This window comes from Tachyglossus aculeatus, chromosome 21 (genome assembly GCF_015852505.1).
Source record: "Tachyglossus aculeatus isolate mTacAcu1 chromosome 21, mTacAcu1.pri, whole genome shotgun sequence".
Lineage (NCBI taxonomy): Eukaryota > Metazoa > Chordata > Mammalia > Monotremata > Tachyglossidae > Tachyglossus > Tachyglossus aculeatus.
Genome location: NC_052086.1, coordinates 13,558,934 through 13,578,794, shown reverse-complemented (window position 1 = coordinate 13,578,794; position 19,861 = coordinate 13,558,934). Strand labels below are relative to the sequence as shown.

The 19,861-nt window shown below is 52.9% G+C and overlaps 2 protein-coding genes across 4 annotated transcripts in view; one reads left to right on the top strand and one right to left on the bottom strand.

Moving 5' to 3' along the window:
• The first annotated feature begins 1,492 nt into the window (after window positions 1-1,492).
• Window positions 1,493-5,867, top strand: LOC119942764. 3 transcript variants are annotated; one of them, XM_038763695.1, is made up of 8 exons: window positions 1,493-1,591; window positions 1,784-1,881; window positions 2,132-2,279; window positions 2,575-2,611; window positions 2,911-2,965; window positions 3,188-3,259; window positions 3,365-3,496; window positions 5,686-5,867. In XM_038763695.1, the coding sequence occupies exons 2-8, from the start codon at window positions 1,798-1,800 to the stop codon at window positions 5,785-5,787; spliced, it is 630 nt and encodes a 209-aa protein (XP_038619623.1). In that variant the 5' UTR covers window positions 1,493-1,591; window positions 1,784-1,797; the 3' UTR covers window positions 5,788-5,867. The 3 variants fall into 3 exon arrangements, with proteins under 3 accessions (XP_038619623.1, XP_038619622.1, XP_038619624.1); XM_038763694.1 differs by having other exon boundaries at window positions 1,591-1,660; XM_038763696.1 differs by lacking the exon at window positions 3,188-3,259 and having other exon boundaries at window positions 1,591-1,660.
• Window positions 5,868-11,865: 5,998 nt separating this feature from the next.
• Window positions 11,866-19,861, bottom strand: part of SEZ6L2 (seizure related 6 homolog like 2) — a 34,675-nt gene continuing 26,679 nt past the window's right edge. Inside the window, 7 exon segments of the mRNA XM_038763737.1 lie at window positions 11,866-12,654; window positions 13,817-13,913; window positions 14,473-14,590; window positions 14,681-14,719; window positions 15,370-15,561; window positions 15,766-15,957; window positions 18,983-19,177. Coding sequence (XP_038619665.1) covers window positions 12,625-12,654; window positions 13,817-13,913; window positions 14,473-14,590; window positions 14,681-14,719; window positions 15,370-15,561; window positions 15,766-15,957; window positions 18,983-19,177 — 863 coding nt within the window. The 3' untranslated portion in view covers window positions 11,866-12,624.

Genomic DNA, 19,861 nt, shown 5'->3' with positions numbered 1-19,861 from the left:
AAGTCCAAGTTGGCAACATTCATTCACTTAATCATATTTATTGAGTGCTGACTGTGTGCAGAGCACTGGACTAAGCACTTGGGAAGTACAAGTTGGCAACATTCATTCATTCAATCGTATTTATTGAGCACTTCCTGTGTGCAGAGCACTGTACTAAGCGCTTGGGAAGTCCAAGTTGGCAACATATAGAGACGGTCCCTACCCAACAGCGGGCTCACAGTCTAGAAGGGGGAGACAGACAACAAAACAAAACATATTAACAAAATAAATATGTACAAATAAAATCAATAAATAATAAATATGTAATGGCATTTATTAAGCGCCTACTATGCAGAGCACTGTTCTAAGCGCTGAGCACTGCTCTGACTCATTGAGCGCAGACTGTGTGCAGAGCACTGGACTAAGTGCTTGGGAAGTCCAAGTTGGCAACATAATAATAATAATAATAATGGTATTTGTTTAGTACTATGTGCAGAGCACTGTTCTAAGCACTGAGCACTGTTCTAATTTATTGAGTGCAGATTGTGTGCAGAGCACTGGACTAAGTGCTCGGGAAGTCCAAGTTGGCAACATCATAATAATAATAATGATGACATTTATTAAGCGCTTACTATGTGCAAAGCACTGTTCTAAGCACTGGGGAGGTTACAAGCTGATCAGGTTGTCCCCCAAGGGCCTCACAGTTTTAATCCCCATTTTACAGATGAGGTAACTGAGGCCCAGAGAAGTGAAGTGACTTGCCCAAAGTCACACAGCTGACAGTTGGCGGAGCCGGGATTAGAACCCATGATGATGGGTGGAGTTCTAAAAAGGAGCCGGGTGGCCAGCTGCTGATTCATTCATTCATTCAATCGTATTTATTGAGCGCTTACTGTGTGCAGAGCACTGGACTAAGCGCTTGGGAAGTACAAGTCGGCAACATGTAGGGACAGTCCCTATCCGACAACGGGCTCAAGGTCTAGAAGAGGGAGACGGACGACGAAACAAAACATGTGGACAGGTGTCAAGTCGTCAGAATAAATAGATGCTCGTCATTAACAAAATAAATAGAATAGTCAATATGGACAGGTAAAATAGTGTAATAAATCTGTACATTAATAAAACATACATACAGGTGCTGTGGGGAGGGGAAGGAGGGAGGGCGGGGGGATGGGGCGCACTGTTGGGTAGGGACCGTCTCTATATGTTGCCAACTCGTGCTTCCCAAGCGCTTAGTCCAGTGCTGTGCACACAGTAAGCGCTCAATAAATACGACTGAATGAAAAAGGGGGCTCAGTCTGGGAAGGCCTGCTGGAGGAGGTGAGCCCTCAGTGCTGACGTTTCTGGGCCCCAGGGGCGGCCATAAGTGCTGCAATTGCAGTGGAGGGAGGGAGATGATGGGAAGCAGGGGGAGGATGGGCAGCGGTGGTGGGGGGTGGGTGGGGGGAGAATGTCCTGCCCAACCTTTATTCTAGAATTTGGACCCCCCCCCCCCTCAACAATGGGCTACGGAGCAGGCTTGGCCCTCCCTGGTTCCTGTGGCAACCTGGACAGGGAACCCCACCCCTCCATGGTTCCTTCAGCTCAGTCCCCATAGCAACAGCAACACGGGGTAGGGGGCTTAATACCACCCCGTCTCTCCTCCCCCTTCCAGGCCGGGCCAACTTCACTTGTCCATCAGGTTGGAGAAAAAGGGCCCTCTGCGGGTGTGAGAGGGCCGGGCCGGGTTGGGGTACCCTGGGAGAAGGAGGGAAGCACCGTGACCCTTTTTCCTTCTTCCTCCTCCTTTTCCGCCCCTCCACAGCGCCCAGAAAGGGGATGGATCCCAGCCCCGTGGGGCCTGCGAAAGACCCCGGGGCCCAACCCCACCGTCCCGTGGCCGCGGCCCAGAGATCGGCTTCGGTGAGAGATGAGGAGGGAAGGGAGGGAGGCCTGCGGAGAGAAGTCAGGTTGCGATGGGATCAGCGGCCTGCCTTGGCCGACCTCTCTTCCCCTTCCCCTTCTAGACTGTGAGCCCACTGTTGGCCAGGGACCGTCTCTATATGTTGCCAACTTGGACTTCCCAAGCGCTTAGTCCAGTGCTCTGCACACAGTAAGCGCTCAATAAATGTGATCGATCGATTGATTGGTTGATTCCCCTGTCTTCCCTAAGGCCTGCTACTCCCACTCGGAGGAGTTCCTGTCTCGGGTCAGCTGCGATCTCACCAACGAGGCCCTGAGCGGAGCCCGCTGCCCGCCGACTCCGATGCCTCCCAAGGAGCCTCAGAGACGGGACCAGGGCACTCAGATGTCTCGCCACGGTGACCCCCGGCCCCAACAATGTTCTGACTCCACAGACCCCAATTCCAACCCGCAGCTCGACGGGACCCAAAGCCTCGCCTCCCCCTTCCCCGCTCCCGATCCCTTCCCCAGAGCCCGATCTTCTTGCCTTGCAACAGCTAGTCTCAGATACCACCCAGTTCCATCCCGTTCCGTTTCCCCCCCCCCCCCCACCACCCCCAACTCACTCCTTCCTCCCCCTTTGCCTCTTATCTAGTCCGTTTGCCTCCCTCTGTGCCTCTGTTTCTCTAACCGGGGCTTCTGCTCCCATTTTAGTGCTTCCAGTCACCCAGACCCGTGGCACAGACACTCGGTGAGTGAAAAGGTGATTTAAAAAAGGCCCTCACGAGCGGAGGAGGAGGAGGAGGGAAAGGGAAGAGGCTTTTGAATCCCAAGACTAGGGGGAAAAGAGGACTGAGAGACGGTGGGCTGAAAGATAAACCAAGGGGGAGAAAAAGCTGTGGGAATTGTTGCCCTCCCACCTCCAGGAGAGGAAGAAGAAGAGGAGGAGGAGGAGGATCAGGACAACTTCCCTCTCCCCCTCCCCGTCTTCCATGTTGGAAGAATGTGCCTTAAACTCATTCCCTCCTCCCGCTCCCCTCCTTTTCTCAGATCAGACAAAAACCGGACCCGAAACAAGTCTCATCTGCTGCCGCCTCGAGATATGGTGCGGACCCGGGCCCCAAAAGTCCTGGCCGGGCCGGGCCAAGCTCTGGCTGGAGGAGAAGGCAGTTGGGTCTGGCCCCAAGAGGGAATGGGAGAGAGGAGAGGGAACTTTAGGGGAGAAGGCTCTTGCCCTCTCGGAAAGGGTTCTGGGCCGCGGGAGAAGTCTCTCCGAGGGAATTCCGCACCCCAGGGGAGGGCCCCTAGTCTTCTGTGCCACCCCCAGGGTGAAGATTTCATGAATGAAGAGGGGAAGACCCTGATTCCTAGGGGGAAAGACTTCTCCCAGCACAAGCAGGTGAGGCAGAGGCCACCAGAAACGGGAGGAGACCACGGCCCCGTCCCGTGACCGCCCGCTCTCCAGACTGGCTTGTTTTACCGAAACTTCTCGTGCCCTGCCTAGGTGGAGGCTGTGCGACAGGAGGAGACCATGAGGGGGGTGTTCTTGACGGACCATCGCCCTCCCCGCAGGGCCCCTGGGGCCCCGGGTGGCCTCTCCCCACTTGTCTCCAAGAGGGAGCTTGGAAACGTTAAGGTATCCACCCCTGAAGTGTGGCGGAGAAGTCTCTCCAAGGAAAGGGCAGAGCCGTAGGGGAAAATGCCCTCACATCTCCGGGAGACCAAGTGGAAGCAGAGTAGAGGGAGACTGTTATCATCAATCGTATTTATTGAGCGCTTACTGTGTGCGGAGCACTGTACTAAGCGCTTGGGAAGTCCAAATTGGCAACATATAGAGACAGTCCCTGCCCAACAGATCGCAGGCCAAGTAGGGATGGAGGGGGGAGGAGGAAAGAACCCACATTCTCCCGGATCCTTGCCAGAAATAGTTAGTTCCAGGCAGTTGGGCAACTAGATGAGAAGCATGGAGATTCCTAGGGCGTTCCTGCTTCTCCCCGCCCGGTATTTCCAGAATCCACCAATCAGTCATTCAATCAATGGTATTTGAGCACTGACTATGGGCCGGGCGCAGTAATAATAATAATAATGATGGCATTTATTAAGCGCTTACTATGTACAAAGCACTGGTCTAAGCGCTGGGGAGGTTACAAGGTGATCAGGTTGTCCCACGGGGGGCTCACAGTCTTAATCCCCATTTTCCAGATGAGGGAACTGAGGCACAGAGAAGTGAAGTGACTTGCCCAAAGTTACACAGCTGACAATTGGCAGAGCCCGGATTTGAACCCATGACCTCTGACTCCAAAGCCTGGGCTCTTTCCACTGAGCCACAAGCACTTGGGAAAGTTAGATAGAATCGAGATAGTAATAATAATAATGATAATGATAACATTTATTAAGCGCTTACTATGTGCAAAGCACTGTTCTAAGCACTGGGGAGGTTACAAGGTGATCAGGTTGTCCCACGGGGGACTCACAGTCTTAATCCCCATTTTCCAGATGAGGGAACTGAGGCCCAGAGAAGTGAAGTGACTTGCCCAAAGTCACACAGCTAATTGGCAGAGTCGGGATTTGAACCCATGACCTCTGACTCCAAAGCCCGGGCTCTTTCCACTGTGCCACGAGTGCTTGGGAAAGTTAGATAGAATCGAGATAGTAATAATAATAATGATGATAGCATTTATTAAGTGCTTACTATGTGCAAAGCACTGTTCTAAGCACTGGGGAGGTTGCAAGGTGATCAGGTTGTCCCATGGGGGGCTCACAGTCTTAATCCCCATTTTCCAGATGAGGGAACTGAGGCCCAGAGAAGTGAAGTGACTTGCCCAAAGTCACACATTCATTCAATCATATTTATTAAGCACTTACTATGTGCAAAGCACTGTTCTAAGCACTGGGGAGGTTACAAGGTGATCAGGTTGTCCCACGGGGGCTCACAGTCTTAATCCCCATTTTCCAGATGAGGGAACTGAGGCCCAGAGAAGTGAAGTGACTTGCCCAAAGTCACACAGCTAATTGGCAGAGTCAGGATTTGAACCCACGACCTCTGACTCCAAAGCCCGGGCTCTTTCCACTGAGCCGCGAGTGCTTGGGAAAGTTAGATAGAATCAATCCATCGTATTTATTCATTCATTCATTCAATCGTATTTATTGAGCGCTTACTGTGTGCAGAGCACTTTACTAAGCGCTTGGGAAGTCCAAGTTGGCAACATACAGAGACGGTCCCTACCCAACAGTGGGCTCACAGTCTAGAAGATAGAAGCGAGATAGTAGACACCATCTTCCCCCCACAAGGAGTTTACAGTTTCCCACAGGGTCTTGGGGCTGACTATTGGGAGGACACGACTGGGACCTCTACCTCTAGACTGTGAGCCCACTGTCGGGTAGGGACCGTCTCTATACGTTGCCAACTTGGACTTCCCAAGCGCTTAGTCCAGTGCTCTGCACACAGTAAGCGCTCACTAAATATGATTGATTGATTGATTGATTGAGAGTTTACAGTTTCCCACAGGGTCCTGGGGCTGACTATTGGAAGGACACGACTGGTGCCTCTACCTCTAGACTGTGAGCCCACTGTCGGGTAGGGACCGTCTCTGTATGTTGCCAACTTGTCCTTCCCAAGCGCTTAGTCCAGTGCTCAGCACACAGTAAGCGCTCAATAAATACGATCGATCGATCGATTGATTGATCGATCCCCCTCCTCTCCCAGTAGCCAGCGTAGAACAGAGGAAGCGAGAGTCTTGGGGACGGGGCTGCCGAGGTGGGGACGGGGCTCTGGAACTGCTCCAGGAGAAATTCCTGATTTCGGTATCTCTCGTTTCCCGGCAGCCCTTGGGTCGGAGCCATTCCCTGCCGCGTGCTCCTGATACCCCGATCCTGAGCTCAGGAATGACCTCCGGCTGTCAGCGGCCTCCTAAGGCCCCTTGCTAAAAGCCTCCTCTCCTCGCTTGGCCTCCACAGCCCTAGGAATCAGGGTCTAATAAAGAGATGGGGATACCCCTCCACTCCAACTTAACGGCATTTATTAAGTATTATCGACAAGGAGGGTGCAAAATTGGTTCTTTGGTTAAATCGGCCTCAGGGTTCGTGACGCGGAGAGGAGAAATGACTCGGAGACACGTGCTCTGCACACAGTAAGCACTCAATCAATCAATCAATCATATATGTTGCCAACTTGTACTTCCCAACCGCTTAGTACAGTTCTCTGCACACAGTAAGCGCTCAATAAATACGATTGATTGATTGATTGAGCGCTTACTGCATGCAGAGCACTGTACTAATAAATACGATTGATTGATCGATTGATCGATAGAGCAGTAAAGAAGGAAAGTGGCTACCTGCCCATTCACCTCCCCAGAGAGGTACGAGTGATAAGCAGCCCCGATCCCAGCCGCTTCTCCCTCTTTTATTGGGTTTCAAATCCGAGCTACACAAAGGATTCCCGGGAGCGGTGCCGTACGTGAGGCCTCGGCATTCCCAGATCCCAAGTTAGAGCACAACCGTTCGTTTGTCATGGTTTGGTTAGTGTTAAAATCCCTGTTTATGAGATAAGCGCTAAGTACAGGGCTCTGCACACAGTAAGCGCTCAATAAATACGACTGATTGATTGATGTCAGGAGATAACGGTCAACACAGGATGGGGACATTCCAGATGGAGAGAAGCCACTTGGGTTAATCAATCAATCAATCAATCGTATTTATTGAGCACTTACTGTGTGCAGAGCACTGTACTAAGCGCTTGGGAAGTACAAGTTGGCAACATATAGAGACGGTCCCTACCCAACAGTGGGCTCACAGTCTAGAAGTGGTTAATGTTACTTTACACACACTGGAGTGCTTTTGGTCTGCACAAAATAAAGGGTTACTGTTGGCATGCACAAGATGGAGTCAGTCATGCCAAGTCTGCTGGTGCACAACATTAAGCACTTACTATGTGCAACGCACTGTTCTAAGTGCTGGGGAGGTTACAAGGTGATCAGGTTGTCCCACAGTCACAGTCTTCATCCCCATTTTCCAGATGAGGTAACTGCGGCCCACAGAATAATAATAATAATGATGGTATTAAGCGCTTACTATGTGCAATGCACTGTTCTAAGTGCTGGGGAGGTTACAAGGTGATGAGGTTGTCCCACGGGGGGCTCACAGTCTTCATCCCCATTTTACAGATGAGGTCACTGCGGCCCACAGAATAATAATAATAATAATGATGGTATTTGTTAAGCACTTACTATGTGCAACACACTGTTCTAAGCACTGGGGAGGCTACAAGGTGATCAGGTTGTCCCACGTGGGGCTCACAGTCTTAATCCCCATTTTACAGATGAGGTCACTGAGGCCCAGAGAATAATAATAATAATAATGATGGTATTTGTTAAGCGCTTACTATGTGCAACGCACTGTTCTAAGCGTTGGGGAGGTTACAAGGTGATCAGGTTGTCCCACGGGGGGCTCACAGTCTTAATCCCCATTTTACAGATGAGGTAACTGCGGCCCAGAGAATAATAATAATAATAATGATGATGATGGTATTTGTTAAGCGCTTACTATGTGCAACGCGCTGTTCTAAGTGCTGGGGAGGTTACAAGGTGATCAGGTTGTCCCACGGGGGGCTCACAGTCTTCATCCCCATTTTACAGATGAGGTAACTGTGGTCCACAGAATAATAATAATAATGGCGTTTGTTAAGCACTTACTATGTGCAAAGCACTGCTCTAAGCGCTGGGGAGGTTACAAGGTGATCAGGTTGTCCCACGGGGGGCTCACAGTCTTCATCCCCATTTGACAGATGGGGTAACTGTGGCCCACAGAATAATAATAATAATAATGATGGTATTTATTAAGCGCTTACTATGTGCAAAGCACTGCTCTAAGCGCTGGGGAGATTACAAGGTGATCAGGTTGTCCCACGGTGGGGCTCACAGTCTTAATCCTTAATGAGGGAACTGAGGCCGAGAGAAGTGAAGTAACTTGCCCGAAGTCACCCAGCTGACAACTGGTGGAGTGGGATTCGAACCCATGACCTCTGAATCCAAAGCCCGGGCTCTTTCCACTGAGCCCCACTGCTTCTCAACTTCTACCATGAATGGCCGTTGGCAAATAAGCCCCCCTCTGATCCGAGGTCCACAAGGACGCCCAGTTTCTTCCATCCCCAGAACAGTGCTTTGCACATAGTAAGCGCTTAATAAATGCCATTATTATTATTATTATTATTATTATTATTATTATTATTATTATTATCATTATTATTATCGCCACCCTCCCTGGACCACTTTTCATTTTTCTTCCCACTGCTGAGAGGATGTGGATTCTAATCGGCTCCTGGGGGTGATTGGCCTCCTTTGTGAGGGGGTGGGTGGAGCGGTATGTCTGTGTGTGTGCGTGTATGTGTGTGTTTGTGTGTGTGTTTGTGTAGTCCAGTGCTCTGCACGCAGTAAGCGCTCAATAAATACGATTGAATGAATGAATGAATGTGTGCGTGCATGTGTGTGTTTTTGTGTGTGTGTTTTGTGTGTGTGTGTGTGTGCGTGTGTGTGTGTGCGAGTCTGCCACCCTCTCCTGAGGGGAGAAGTGTGTGTGTGTTTGTGTTTGAGTTTGTCCCCCATCAACCTGATTACCTTGTAACCTCCCCAGTGCTGAGAACATAGCAAGCGCTTAACAAATACCATCACCATCCTCATCATCTTCTGTGAGGAGGAAGTGTGTGTGGGTGTGTAGGTGTGTTTGTCGGCCATCCTCTCTTCTGTAGTGGGGAAGAGGGGGTGTTTGAGTCTGACCCCCCTCTTCTCTTCTTTGGCAGGAGTTGTGCGTATGTGTGTGTTTTTGTGTGTGTTTGAGTCTGCCACCCTCCCCTGAGAGAATTGTGTGTGTGTGTGTGTGTGTGTTTGTGTTTGAGTCTGTCCCCATCTTCTAATCTGTGAGGAGGAAGTGTGTGTGGGTGTGTAGGTGTGTTTGTCTGCCATCCTCTGTTCTGTAATGTGGGAGGGGTGTGTGTGTGTTTGAGTCTGACCCCCCTCTTCTCTTCTTTGGCAGGAGTTGTGTGTATGTGTGTGTTTTTGTGTGTATTTGTCTGACCCCATCTTCTCTTCTTTGGAAGGAGTTGTGTGTGTGTGTGTGTGTGTTTGTGTTTGAGTCTGTCCCCATCTTCTCTTCTGTGGAGAGGAAGTGTGTGTGGGTGTGTAGGTGTGTTTGTCTGCCATCCTCTGTTCTGTAGTGTGGGAAGGGTGTGTGTGTGTTTGAGTTTGACCCCCTCTTCTCTTCTTTGGCAGGAGTTGTGTTTATGTGTGTGTTTTTGTGTGTGAGGCTGACCCCATCTTCTCTTCTTTGGAAGGAGTTGTGTGTGTGTGTTTGTGTGTGAGTCTGTCCCCATCTTCTCTTCTGTGAGGAGGAAGTGGGTGTGTAGGTGTGTTTGTCAGCCAACCTCTCTTCTGTAGTGGGGGAGGAGGGTGTGTGTTTGAGTCTGACCCCATCTTCTCTTCTTTGGAAGGAGGTATGTGTGTGTGTGTGTGTGTGTGTGTGTGTGTGTGTGTGTGTGTGTTTGAGTCTGTCCCCATCTTCTCATCTGTGAGGAGGAAGTGTGTGTGGGTGTGTAGGTGTGTTTGTCTGCCATCCTCTCTTCTGTAGTGGGGGAGGGGTGTGTGTGTGTTTGAGTCTGATCCCCCTCTTCTCTTCCTTGGCAGGAGTTGTGTGTATGTGTGTTTTTTTGTGTGTGTTTGAGTCTGACCCCATCTTCTCTTCTTTGGAAGGAGGTGTGTGTGTGTGTGTGTGTGTGTGTGTGTGTCTGTTTGAGTCTGTCCCCATCTTCTCATCTGTGAGGAGGAAGTGTGGGTGGGTGTGTAGGTGTGTTTGTCGGCCATCCTCTCTTCTGTAGTGGGGGAGGGGTGTGTGTGTGTTTAAGTTTGACCCCCCCTCTTCTCTTCTTTGGCAGGAGTTGTGTGTATGTGTGTGTTTTTGTGTGTGTTTGAGTCTGACCCCATCTTCTCTTCTTTGGAAGGTGGTGTGTATGTGTGTGTGTGGTGTGTGTGTGTGTGTGTGTGTGTGTTTGAGTCTGTCCCCATCTTCTCTTCTGTGAGGAGGAAGTGTGTGTGGGTGTGTAGGTGTGTTTGTCGGCCATCCTCTCTTCTGTAGTGGGGGAGAGAGGGTGTTTGAGTCTGACCCCCCTCTTCTCTTCTTTGGCAGGAATTGTGTGTATGTGTGTGTTTTTGTGTGTTTTTGAGTCTGCCACCCTCTCCTGAGGGGAGAATTGTGTGTGTGTGTGTGTGTTTGTGTTTGAGTCTGTCCCCATCTCTTCTGTGAGGAGGAAGTGTGGGTGGGTGTGTAGGTGTGTTTGTCGGCCATCCTCTCTTCTGTAGTGGAGGAGGGGTGTGTGTGTGTTTGAGTCTGACCTCCCTCTTCTCTTCTTTGGCAGGAGTTGTGTGTATGTGTGTGTTTTTGTGTGTGTTTGAGTCTGCCACCCTCCCCTGAGGGGAGAATTGTGTGTGTGTGTGTTTGTGTTTGAGTCCGTCCCCATCTTCTCATCTGTGAGGAGGAAGTGTGTGTGGGTGTGTAGGTGTGTTTGTCTGCCATCTTCCCTTCTGTAGTGGGGGAGGGGTGTGTGTGTGTTTGAGTCTGACCCCCCTCTTCTCTTCTTTGGCAGGAGTTGTGTGTATGTGTGTGTTTTTGTGTGTGTTTGAGTCTGACCCCATCTTCTCTTCTTTGGAAGGAGGTGTGTGTGTGTGTGTGTGTGTGTTTTTGAGTCTGTCCCCATCTTCTCTTCTGTGAGGAGGAAGTGTGTGTGGGTGTCTAGGTGTGTTTGTCTGCCATCTTCTCTTCTGTAGTGGGGGAGGTGTGTGTGTGTTTGAGTCTGACCCCCTCTTCTCTTCTTTGGCAGGAGTTGTGTGTATATGTGTGTTTTTGTGTGTGTTTGAGTCTGCCACCCTCTCCTGAGGGGAGAATTGTGTGTGTGTGTGTGTGTGTTTGTGTTTGAGTCTGTCCCCATCTTCTCATCTGTGAGGAGGAAGTGTGTGTGGGTGTGTAGGTGTGTTTGTCTGCCATCTTCTCTTCTGTAGTGGGGGAGGGGTGTGTGTGTGTTTGAGTCTGACCTCCCTCTTCTCTTCTTTGGCAGGAGTTGTATGTATGTGTGTGTTTTTGTGTGTGTTTGAGTCTGACCCCATCTTCTTTTCTTTGGAAGGAGTTGTGTGTGTGTGTGTGTGTGTGTGTTTGTGTGTGAGTCTATCCCCATCTTCTCTTCTGTGAGGAGGAAGTGTGTGTGGGTGTGTAGGTGTGTTTGTCGGCCATCCTCTCTTCTGTAGTGCGGGGGGGGTGTGTGTGTGTGTGTGTTTGATTCTGACCCCATCTTTTCTTCTTTGGAAGGAGTTGTGTGTGTGTGTGCGTGTGTGCTTGAACAGTGCTCTGTACACAGTAAGCGCTCAATAAATACGATTGAATGAATGAATGAATGAATGAATCTGTCCCCAACTCTTCTATGTAGGAAAGAGGTGTGTGTGTGTGTGTGTGTGTGTGCGCGCGCGCACGCGCGCGTACGCGTGTGCTTGAACAGTGCTCTGCACACAGTAAGCGCTCAATAAATACGATTGAATGAATGAATGAATTAATTAATCTGTCCCCAACTCTTCTATGTAGGGAAGAGGTGTGTGTGTGTGTGTGTGTTTGCGTCTGCCCCACCTTCTCTTCTGTTGCAAGGAGGGGAATGTGTGGATGTGTTGAGTCTGCCAACATCTTCTCTTCTGTGGGGGCAGGGGGAGGAGTGTGTGTCTGCGTGTGTGTGTGTTCATTCATTCATTCAATCGCATTTATTGCGTGCTTACTGTGTGCAGAGCACTGTACTAAGCGCTTGGGAGGTGCAAGTCGGCAACACGTAGAGACGGTCCCTCCCCACCAACGGGCTCACAGTCTCGAAGGGGGAGACGGACGGACAGCGTTGTCGCCCCCCTCCCCTCCCCTCCCTCACTCACTTGCCATATTTCCTTCCCCGACCCAGTAGCACGTGGGGCCCGGTTACAAATGGTGATTTTTTCGTTTATTGCTTGAAAACAAAAATCCAGAAGCAAAACGTGAGGATACTGGGAGGCTTGGGGGACCCGGAGCTGGTCAGAAGCGGGTGACTTGGGGGGGGGGGGGTCCTCCCCCATCACCCCACTTCGACCCCTGCCCGAAGAAATCAGCTTGCGGGGGGCGGAGGGGGTGGCGGCGGAAAGGGGAGGCTGGCTCTGACCCCTCAACCACGTCGAGGGAATGGGCTAGAAACTCGGAGAAGGGGCAAAAATGACGAAGCAGGGATTTGGGTGGGCAAAAAACTGGCATCCGATGAGAGCGGCCGGGAGACGGAGGCCCGGACGGCCCCGGGAGACTGACCCCGGGGCTGGGAAGCCGGGGGACGGGTATGGGGGCGCGGGGTCGGCCTACCGAAGATCGGCCGCGGAGACAGGGAGCCGGGAAGCAGGCGAGGATGGGGGAAAAGGGGGAAAAGAGGAGGGACGGGTGGGAACCGCGTGGGGAGAAGAGCTGGACTCCCCCATATTTGGCAACAGAGAAGAGGACGACTTGGGGACGGGGCGGACGGGGCCCGGATGCTGGTTTATCTACCTTAGGGTCTTCAAGGTGATTCCCTCCCTCCCGTGGGGCCGGGAGAGGTGTTTCCAAAGTGGGGAGGGGAGAGGCGGAAGTGGAGGAGCCAGTCTCTGTGCTTCCCCCTCCTCCTTCCCAGCCTGGGGTGAGGGATGGCAGTGGCGGGGGTGGTGAGGAGGAGGTCAGCGGCCTCCATCTGGCCGCTCAGATGGAGACTTCGTACTCCCGTGTGTCCTGGAGGGGTGGGGGAGAGGAGAGACGGAGAGATGGGGTCGTGGGGGAGTCTCTCGGCTTCCGGGGGGTTCTCCCGTTTTCACGAGGGGTGGGATTCCCGGATGTTTGGGAATGGTGGAGGGAATGGGGTGGAGGGGGCGGAAAGGGCCCGGGCTTGGGAGTCAGGGGTCATGGGTTAATCCCGGCCCCGCCACTTTCACTCATTCAATCGTATTTATTGAGCGCTTACTGCGTGCAGAGCACTGTACTAAGCGCTTGGGAAGTCCAAGTTGGTAACATATAGAGACGGTCCCTACCCAACAGCGGGCTCACAGTCTAGAAGAGTGGGCTCACTCTTGTCTGCTGTGTGACTTTGGGCAAGTCACTTCACTTCTCTGGGCCTCAGTTACCTCACCTGGAAAATGGGGATTAAGATTGTGAGCCCCACGTGGGACAACCTGATCACCTTGTATCCCCCCAGCGCTTAGAATAATAATAATAATAATAATAATGGCATTTATTAAGCACTTACTATGTGCAAAGCACTGTTCTAAGCGCTGGGGAGATTACAAGGCTATCAGGTTGTCCCGTGGGGGGCTCACAGGCTTCATCCCCATTTTACGGATGAGGTAACTGAGGCACAGAGAAGTGACTTGCCCAAAGTCACACAGCTGACAACTGGCAGAGCCGGGATTTGAACCCACGAACTCTGACTCCAAAGCCCGGGCTCTTTCCAGTGAGTCACGCTGCTTCTCTAGAACAGTGCTTGGCACATAGTAAGCACTTAACAAATACCAAAAAAAACCCAACGAGTTACAGGTGGCTCCGAAAAGGGATCAGCTAAGTAAAATTGATACACAGGGCAGCTCTTTCCAGACCGATTCGGGGGGAAAGGGAGCAGGTGAGTTTAACATCATCTGCTTCAGGCTGGAGGTGAAAGAGCCCCCAAATCCCAGACCTTTTCCTCACTCCAAACAAGAGCCGGACGAGTGGGCGAGCATGCCTGTGAGTGTGTGGTGGAGGTCAGGAGGTTGTGGGGAGGAAGGGAGGAGTGGAAGTGGCCAACATGGGGGCTATTTGGGTCCCCGGAGCAACCAGGAGGGGAGAGGGGGATGAGCGGACGAGAGAGGGGCTTAGTGGGCCAAGGATCTCAAGCTTCAGGGCGTAGGAAGGCTCTCCTCACCCCGGCCTCATAGAGCGGGTTGCTGAAGTCGGACTCCACGGTGATGGGGCTGTACGAGTGAGAGCCTGAAAAGCCAAACAAGGATTTTCCCTGGAGCCTAGGAAAATAAAACGGGCGAAAGGCAGAATCAGGGCCTCTTTCCTTCTGCCATCTCCCTCCCCCAGGGTTTCCCTGACACACCTGACCCCTGAGTTGCTCTACTTTCCCAGAATATTTCTTGCGTTTCATTTCCCTGCACCGGCCTCCCTTCTCTCTCTTTCCCCATCCTTGCAGGCCTAGGGCATCCTATCCTTTCTTCCGTCCACTGCCCCATCCCGGTGCTCCCTCTTCCCCCTCTCCGCTTTTCATGGTTCTGTGCTCAGCACCGCTCTGGGCCGAGAGCCCAGGTGAGAGGCCTTGCCTCCTGCTCAGTCTGAGGGAGAAGCATTTTCCTTGTGAGGACCCGGCGCTCCGGGGCGAAAGTCCAGCCGGCCAAGCCAACAGGCAAACGAGCCACGTTCCCCCATGGCTCGCTCTCCCCAGCACCTGGAAGCCTTCCTCCCGTCCCCCAGCTCGTCTCCGACTCGTTGTCCCCGAGCCCGGTTCGTTCCTTCCCCGATCCCGGACCAGCCCTGCCACCTCCCACCTGGAAGCGGCCCCCGCCACTCGCCCCTCACTTGGTGTAGTAGAGGTAAACGCCGCCGATGAGCAGGACCACGAGGCCGAGGGGCAGCAGGATGGCCAGGGCCAGGTTCCCACCCTCCATCTGCTGGGACGGGTCTGTCGTCTGGGTCACTGGAGGGCGAGAGGAAGGGACGGTGAACCCCAGGGGTCTTGCTCCCCAGGACCCAGGCATCCTGGCTCTCCCCCTCAGCCTTCACTGACCTTCCAGTTTCCTGTCGTCCAGTAGCTCCTCATAGGCCACTGCGGGGAGAGGAGGGGGAAGGGAGGTCTGAGCTGGTGGGGGAGAGGGGGTGGAGGCCAGGGGGCCAGGGCCAGTGGGAGAGCCTGCTCCCTATCAGCTCTCTACTTCAACCCTGCCAAAGCCTGAGCAGTCTTCCTCGTGTTCCTCCTCCTCCTGGACTTCCCCTGACTTCCCCTTGGCTCCCCCCTCCATCTGCTTCATTCATTCGTTCAGTCGTATTTATTGAATGCTTACTGTGTGCGGAGCACCGGACTAAGCGCTTGGAAAGCACATTTCCTAGTGTCTAGGCCTGGAGCCGTCCCGATTCAACCGCTAAGCCCTTCTCTGAAATCCAAAAGGAGCCTCGTCCCTCCCTGCTTCGTCCTCTTCCTGTTCCCTTCAGATCATCTCTACCCGCTTCCCTCAAGACCCAGTGTCCCACCCCCAGCCTCAGGAAGCTCCCGTCCCCTCCCGGCCCCCACAAAGCAGACCCCCCGCTCCCGCCCCGAGCCGCGGGTCCCCGGCCTTCTTCCGGATCCGGCTCCCTCTCCTGAGCCTCCAGGTGGGAGGCGAGGCTTCTCCGGCCTCCCGTCCTTCGCCTTCCGGAGACGGGGAGGGTGAGCCTCCTCCCCGTCACTCCTCGGGAGCCCCGGCTTCCTCCCGTGGGTACCTTTGCAGAGTGGGGGCTGGCTGGTCCACTGGGAGGGGTGTCCGGGGACGCAGGTGATGGTCACTTCGCCGATCAGCTCAAAGCCCTCGTAGCAGAAGAAGCGCAAGGACTCCCCAGCCTGGTAGTGGTGCTTGTAGAGGGTCTGATACCCATTCTCCGGGACCCCCGGATTCAGGCAGGGCTCGTACTTCACTGGGGGAAAGGGAGAGGAGGAGGAAGGATGGAAGTCAGCTCCTTGTCCTCCCTTCCCCTCCACCCGCCCAGACCCGGGGCCCTGAGGCTTCTTCGGGGCAACTAGGCCTCCTGGCCTCGGCCTCCGTCCTCCGGGCATCCGATTCTCCCGGGCCCTTCCTCTCCTCCAGCTCCCGCTCCCCGCGGCCCGCGCCGGGGACTCACGGACACACTTGGGGACCCGGTCGCTCCATTTGGGGGTGCCGGTGTCCCGGTTGTAACAGGTCAAGACGGCAGCTCCCTCCAGACTGTAGCCCGGCAGGCAGCGGTACTGAACGTGAGAGCCGACGGGGAAACCGGCGTCGGATGCCGTCCGGTGGCCATTGGTGATCTCTCCGGGGTCCGCGCATGTCATGACTGGGGAGCGGGACGGAGGAGAGGGGCCGGGGTCAAGGGTGACCTGACACCAACGTTGGCAGAGAGGGGGGACTAATGGCTAAAAGAGTAATAATAATGATGATGATGGCACTTATCAAGCGCTTACTATGTGCAAAGCACTATTCTAAGCGCTAGGGTGCTTACAAGGTGATCGGGTTGTCCCCCGGGGGCCTCACAGTCTTCATCCCCATTTTACAGATGAGGGAACTGAGGCCCAGATATTACTCTATTTATTTATTTATTTTACTTGTACATATCTATTCTATTTATTTTATTTTGTTAGTATGTTTGGTTTTGTTCTCTGTCTTCCCCTTTTAGACTGTGAGCCCACCGTTGGGTAGGGACTGTCTCTAGATGTTGCCAACTTGTACTTCCCGAGCGCTTAGTCCAGTGCTCTGCACATAGTCAGCGCTCAATAAATACGATTGATGATGATGAAGTGACTTGCCCAAAGTCACCCAGCTGACAGTTGGCGGAGCTGGAATTGAACCCACGACTCCTGACTCCATAACCCGGGCTCTTTCCACTGAGCCACGCTGCTTCTAAAAGAATGTAGGGGGCATGGAAGAGGGAATTGGGGGCTCCCCCTCATTTTCTGGGAGGATTAGGGGGTCCCAAAGAGACCCGGCAAAGGAGGAATTGGGGTTTGGAGAGAGAGAGACAGACAGACAGACAGACAGAAAGCACTCAGGGCACTGGGCCTTTTCTGACTAGCCTGGCAACCTTGAGAAGCAGCGTGGCTCAGTGGAAAGAGCCCGGGCTTTGGAGTCAGGGGTCATGGGTTCAAATCCCAGCTCTGCCAATTATCAGCTAGGTGATGATGATGGTATTTGTTAAGCGCTTACTATGTGCAAAGCACTGTTCTAAGCGCTGGGGAGGTTACCAGGCCATCGGGTTGTCCCGTGTGGGGCTCACAGTTTTAGTCCCCATTTTACAGATGAGGGAACTGAGGCCCAGAGAAGTGAAGTGACTTGCCCAAAGTCACCCAGCTGACAGTTGGCAGAGCTGGGATTTGAACCCGTGACTTCTGACTCCAAAGCCCGGGGTCTTTCCACTGAGCCAGGCTGCTTCTAAAAGAATGTAGGGGGCATGGAAGAGGGAATTGGGGGCTCCCCCTCGTTTCCTGGGAGGATGAGGGGGTCCCAAAGAGACCCGGCACAGGAGGAGATGGGGTTTGGAGAGAGAGAGAGACAGAGAGAGAGACAGAGAGACAGACAGACCGACAGAAAGCACTCAGGGCACTGGGCCTTTTCTGACTAGCCTGGCAACTTAGAGAAGCAGTGTGGCTCAGTGGAAAGAGCCCGGGCTTTGGAGTCAGGGGTCATGGGTTCAAATCCCAGCTCTGCCAATTATCAGCTAGGTGACTTTGGGCAAGTCACTTCACTTCTCTGGGCCTCAGTTCCCTCATCTGTCAAATGGGGATGAAGACTGTGAGCCCCCCGTGGGACAACCTGATCACCTTGTAACCTCCCCAGCGCTTAGAACGGTGCTTTGCACATAGTAAGCGCTTAATAAATGCCATCATTATCATTATTATTATTATTAATCTCGAGAGGGAGGAGTTGGGGGAGAACTCACATTCCCGATGAGCTACGTTACAGGCCTACTGAGAGCTCACCTCCTCCAGGAGGCCTTCCCAGACTGAGCCCCCTCCTTCCTCTCCCCCTCCTCCCCCTTCCCATCCCCCCCGCCTTACCTCCTTCCCCTCCCCACAGCACCTGTATATATGTATATATGTTTGTACGGATTTATTACTCTATTTTATTTGTACATGTTTATTCTATTTATTTTATTTTGTTAATATGTTTTGTTTTGTTCTCTGTCTCCCCCCTCCAGACTGTGAGCCCGCTGTTGGGTAGGGACCATTTCTATATGTTGCCAACTTGGACTTCCCAAGCGCTTAGTCCAGTGCTCTGCACACAGTAAGCGCTCAATAAATACGATTGAATGAATGAATGAATTTGGGATCTTGAAGTAGGAGAGGGAAGGGCTGGTGGAAAGAGCACGGGCCTGGGCGTCAGAAGACCTGGGTTCTAATGCTGCCTCGGCCACATGTCTGCTTTGTGACACTGGGCAAGTCACTTCGGTCTCTGAGCCTTATCTGCACGATGGGAATTCAATACCTGTTCTCCCTTCTATTTATACTGTGAGCCCCATGCGGGTCCTGATTATCTTGTATTTACCCTAGCACTTAGCATAGTGTTTGGCACATCATAATAACAATGATGGCATTTATTAAGCGCTTACTACATGCAAAGCACTGTTCTAAGCGCTGGGGAGGTTACCAAGTGATCAGGTTGTCCCACGTGGGGCTCACAGTCTTAATCCCCATTTTACAGATGAGGGAACTGAGAGCCGGAGAAGTGAAGTGACTTGCCCGCAGTCACACAGCTGACAAGTGGCAGAGCCGGGATTTGAACCCATGACCTCTGACTCCAAAGCCCGGGCTCTTTCCACTGAGCCACGCTGCTTAGTAGGCACTTAACAAATACCATAACCATTATCCCTCTAGACAGTAAGCTTCTTGTGGACGGGGACCAGGTCTACCAATTCGGTTGTATTGTAAGTGCTCAATAAATACTATTGATTGATTGTCTGGGGTAGAAGCAGCGTGGCTTAGTGCATAGAGCCCGGGCCTGGGAATCAGAAGGACCTAGGTTCTACTCCTGGCTCTGCCACATGTCTGCTGTGTGACCCTGGGCAAGTCACTTCACTTCTGTGGGCCTCGGTTACCTCATCTGTGAAACGGGAATTGAGCATGAGCCCCATGTGGGACAAAGATGCGTCCGACCTGCTTAACTTGTATCTACCCCAGCACTTAGAACGGTGCTTGGCACATAGTAAGCGCTTAACAAGTACCATCATCATCATTATTATTATTATTATTATCCCATTGCCCTGCCTTTTGTGCGTTTCTGTCTCTGTGTGTCTGTGTCTCTTTCTCCCCTTTAGCCTGAGGATTTAGGGAACTGGTGGGGCGGTGGGGGGATTTTTAGGGTCTCACTCTTCTGGCAAGCGGGGGGCGCGGCGCTCCAGGACAGGTCCCATTGGCAGGTGAGAATGTCGGAGCCCAGCAGCTCGTATCCGGGCTCACACTGGTAGGTGAGCACCGTGCCGCGGATCAGGTCCCCGTGGGATGCCGTCCTCCAGCCCCACTCCGGAGGCGGCAGCTCTGGACAGGTGTCGTTCCGGGGAACCTCTTCAGCGGGTTGGGGGGAGAGATGCAGCAAAGACACGGGAGGGTGACAAAGCGACAAAGACAGACAGGAGAGAAGCAACCGGTTAAGCTCCAAAAAGCAGGCCCGGGGGTGGCGGGGGCCGATCCGTAATTTATTTTCCTGTCTGTCTCCCCCTCCGGACGGTCAACTCCTCGAGGGCAGGGAACGTGTCTACCAAACTGTATTTTATTGTACTCTCCCAAGCGCTTAGTCCGGTGCTCCGCGTACAGTGAGTGCTCAGTAAATACCATTGATGGATCGATCGATCCCTCCCTCCGGGGCTTTCTACGGATCCCGGCAGCCCGCAGGCATAGGTAGGAGGACGCTGTGCAGGCGCGGCGGCTGACTCCCCGGGGTGAGGCCCAGGCTCCCTTTGGGCCCTTGAGCAGACGCGGTCATCGCACATTCTACAGCCTTCACTGTGGCTCAGGGGCTAATTGAAAAAGTTTAAAAACCTAGGTTCTGTGGATTCGAATCCTACCTCTGGGTTTTCAGTTTGTCAGTTCTTAGCAACAGAGCCCTAAGGGCATTCCTTCACTCCAGCCCATCCGACTTAGGGACCCCACGTGCCCTGCGCGCTGGTGGGGAGACGGATAGGGCGGCCCTATGGTGAAAGGTTGGAACTGGCCACTTTCCTCTGCCCCTCCGAGTCATATATGTTGCCA

Bases quoted from the DNA above. Each gene is read 5' to 3' on its own strand.
- LOC119942764 (XM_038763695.1), top strand. From the start codon at position 1,798: ATGGATCCCAGCCCCGTGGGGCCTGCGAAAGACCCCGGGGCCCAACCC. The intron at 2,280-2,574 runs GTGACCCCCGGC...CTCCCATTTTAG, and splicing joins CACTCAGATGTCTCGCCACG to TGCTTCCAGTCACCCAGACC. The intron at 2,612-2,910 runs GTGAGTGAAAAG...TCCTTTTCTCAG, and splicing joins ACCCGTGGCACAGACACTCG to ATCAGACAAAAACCGGACCC.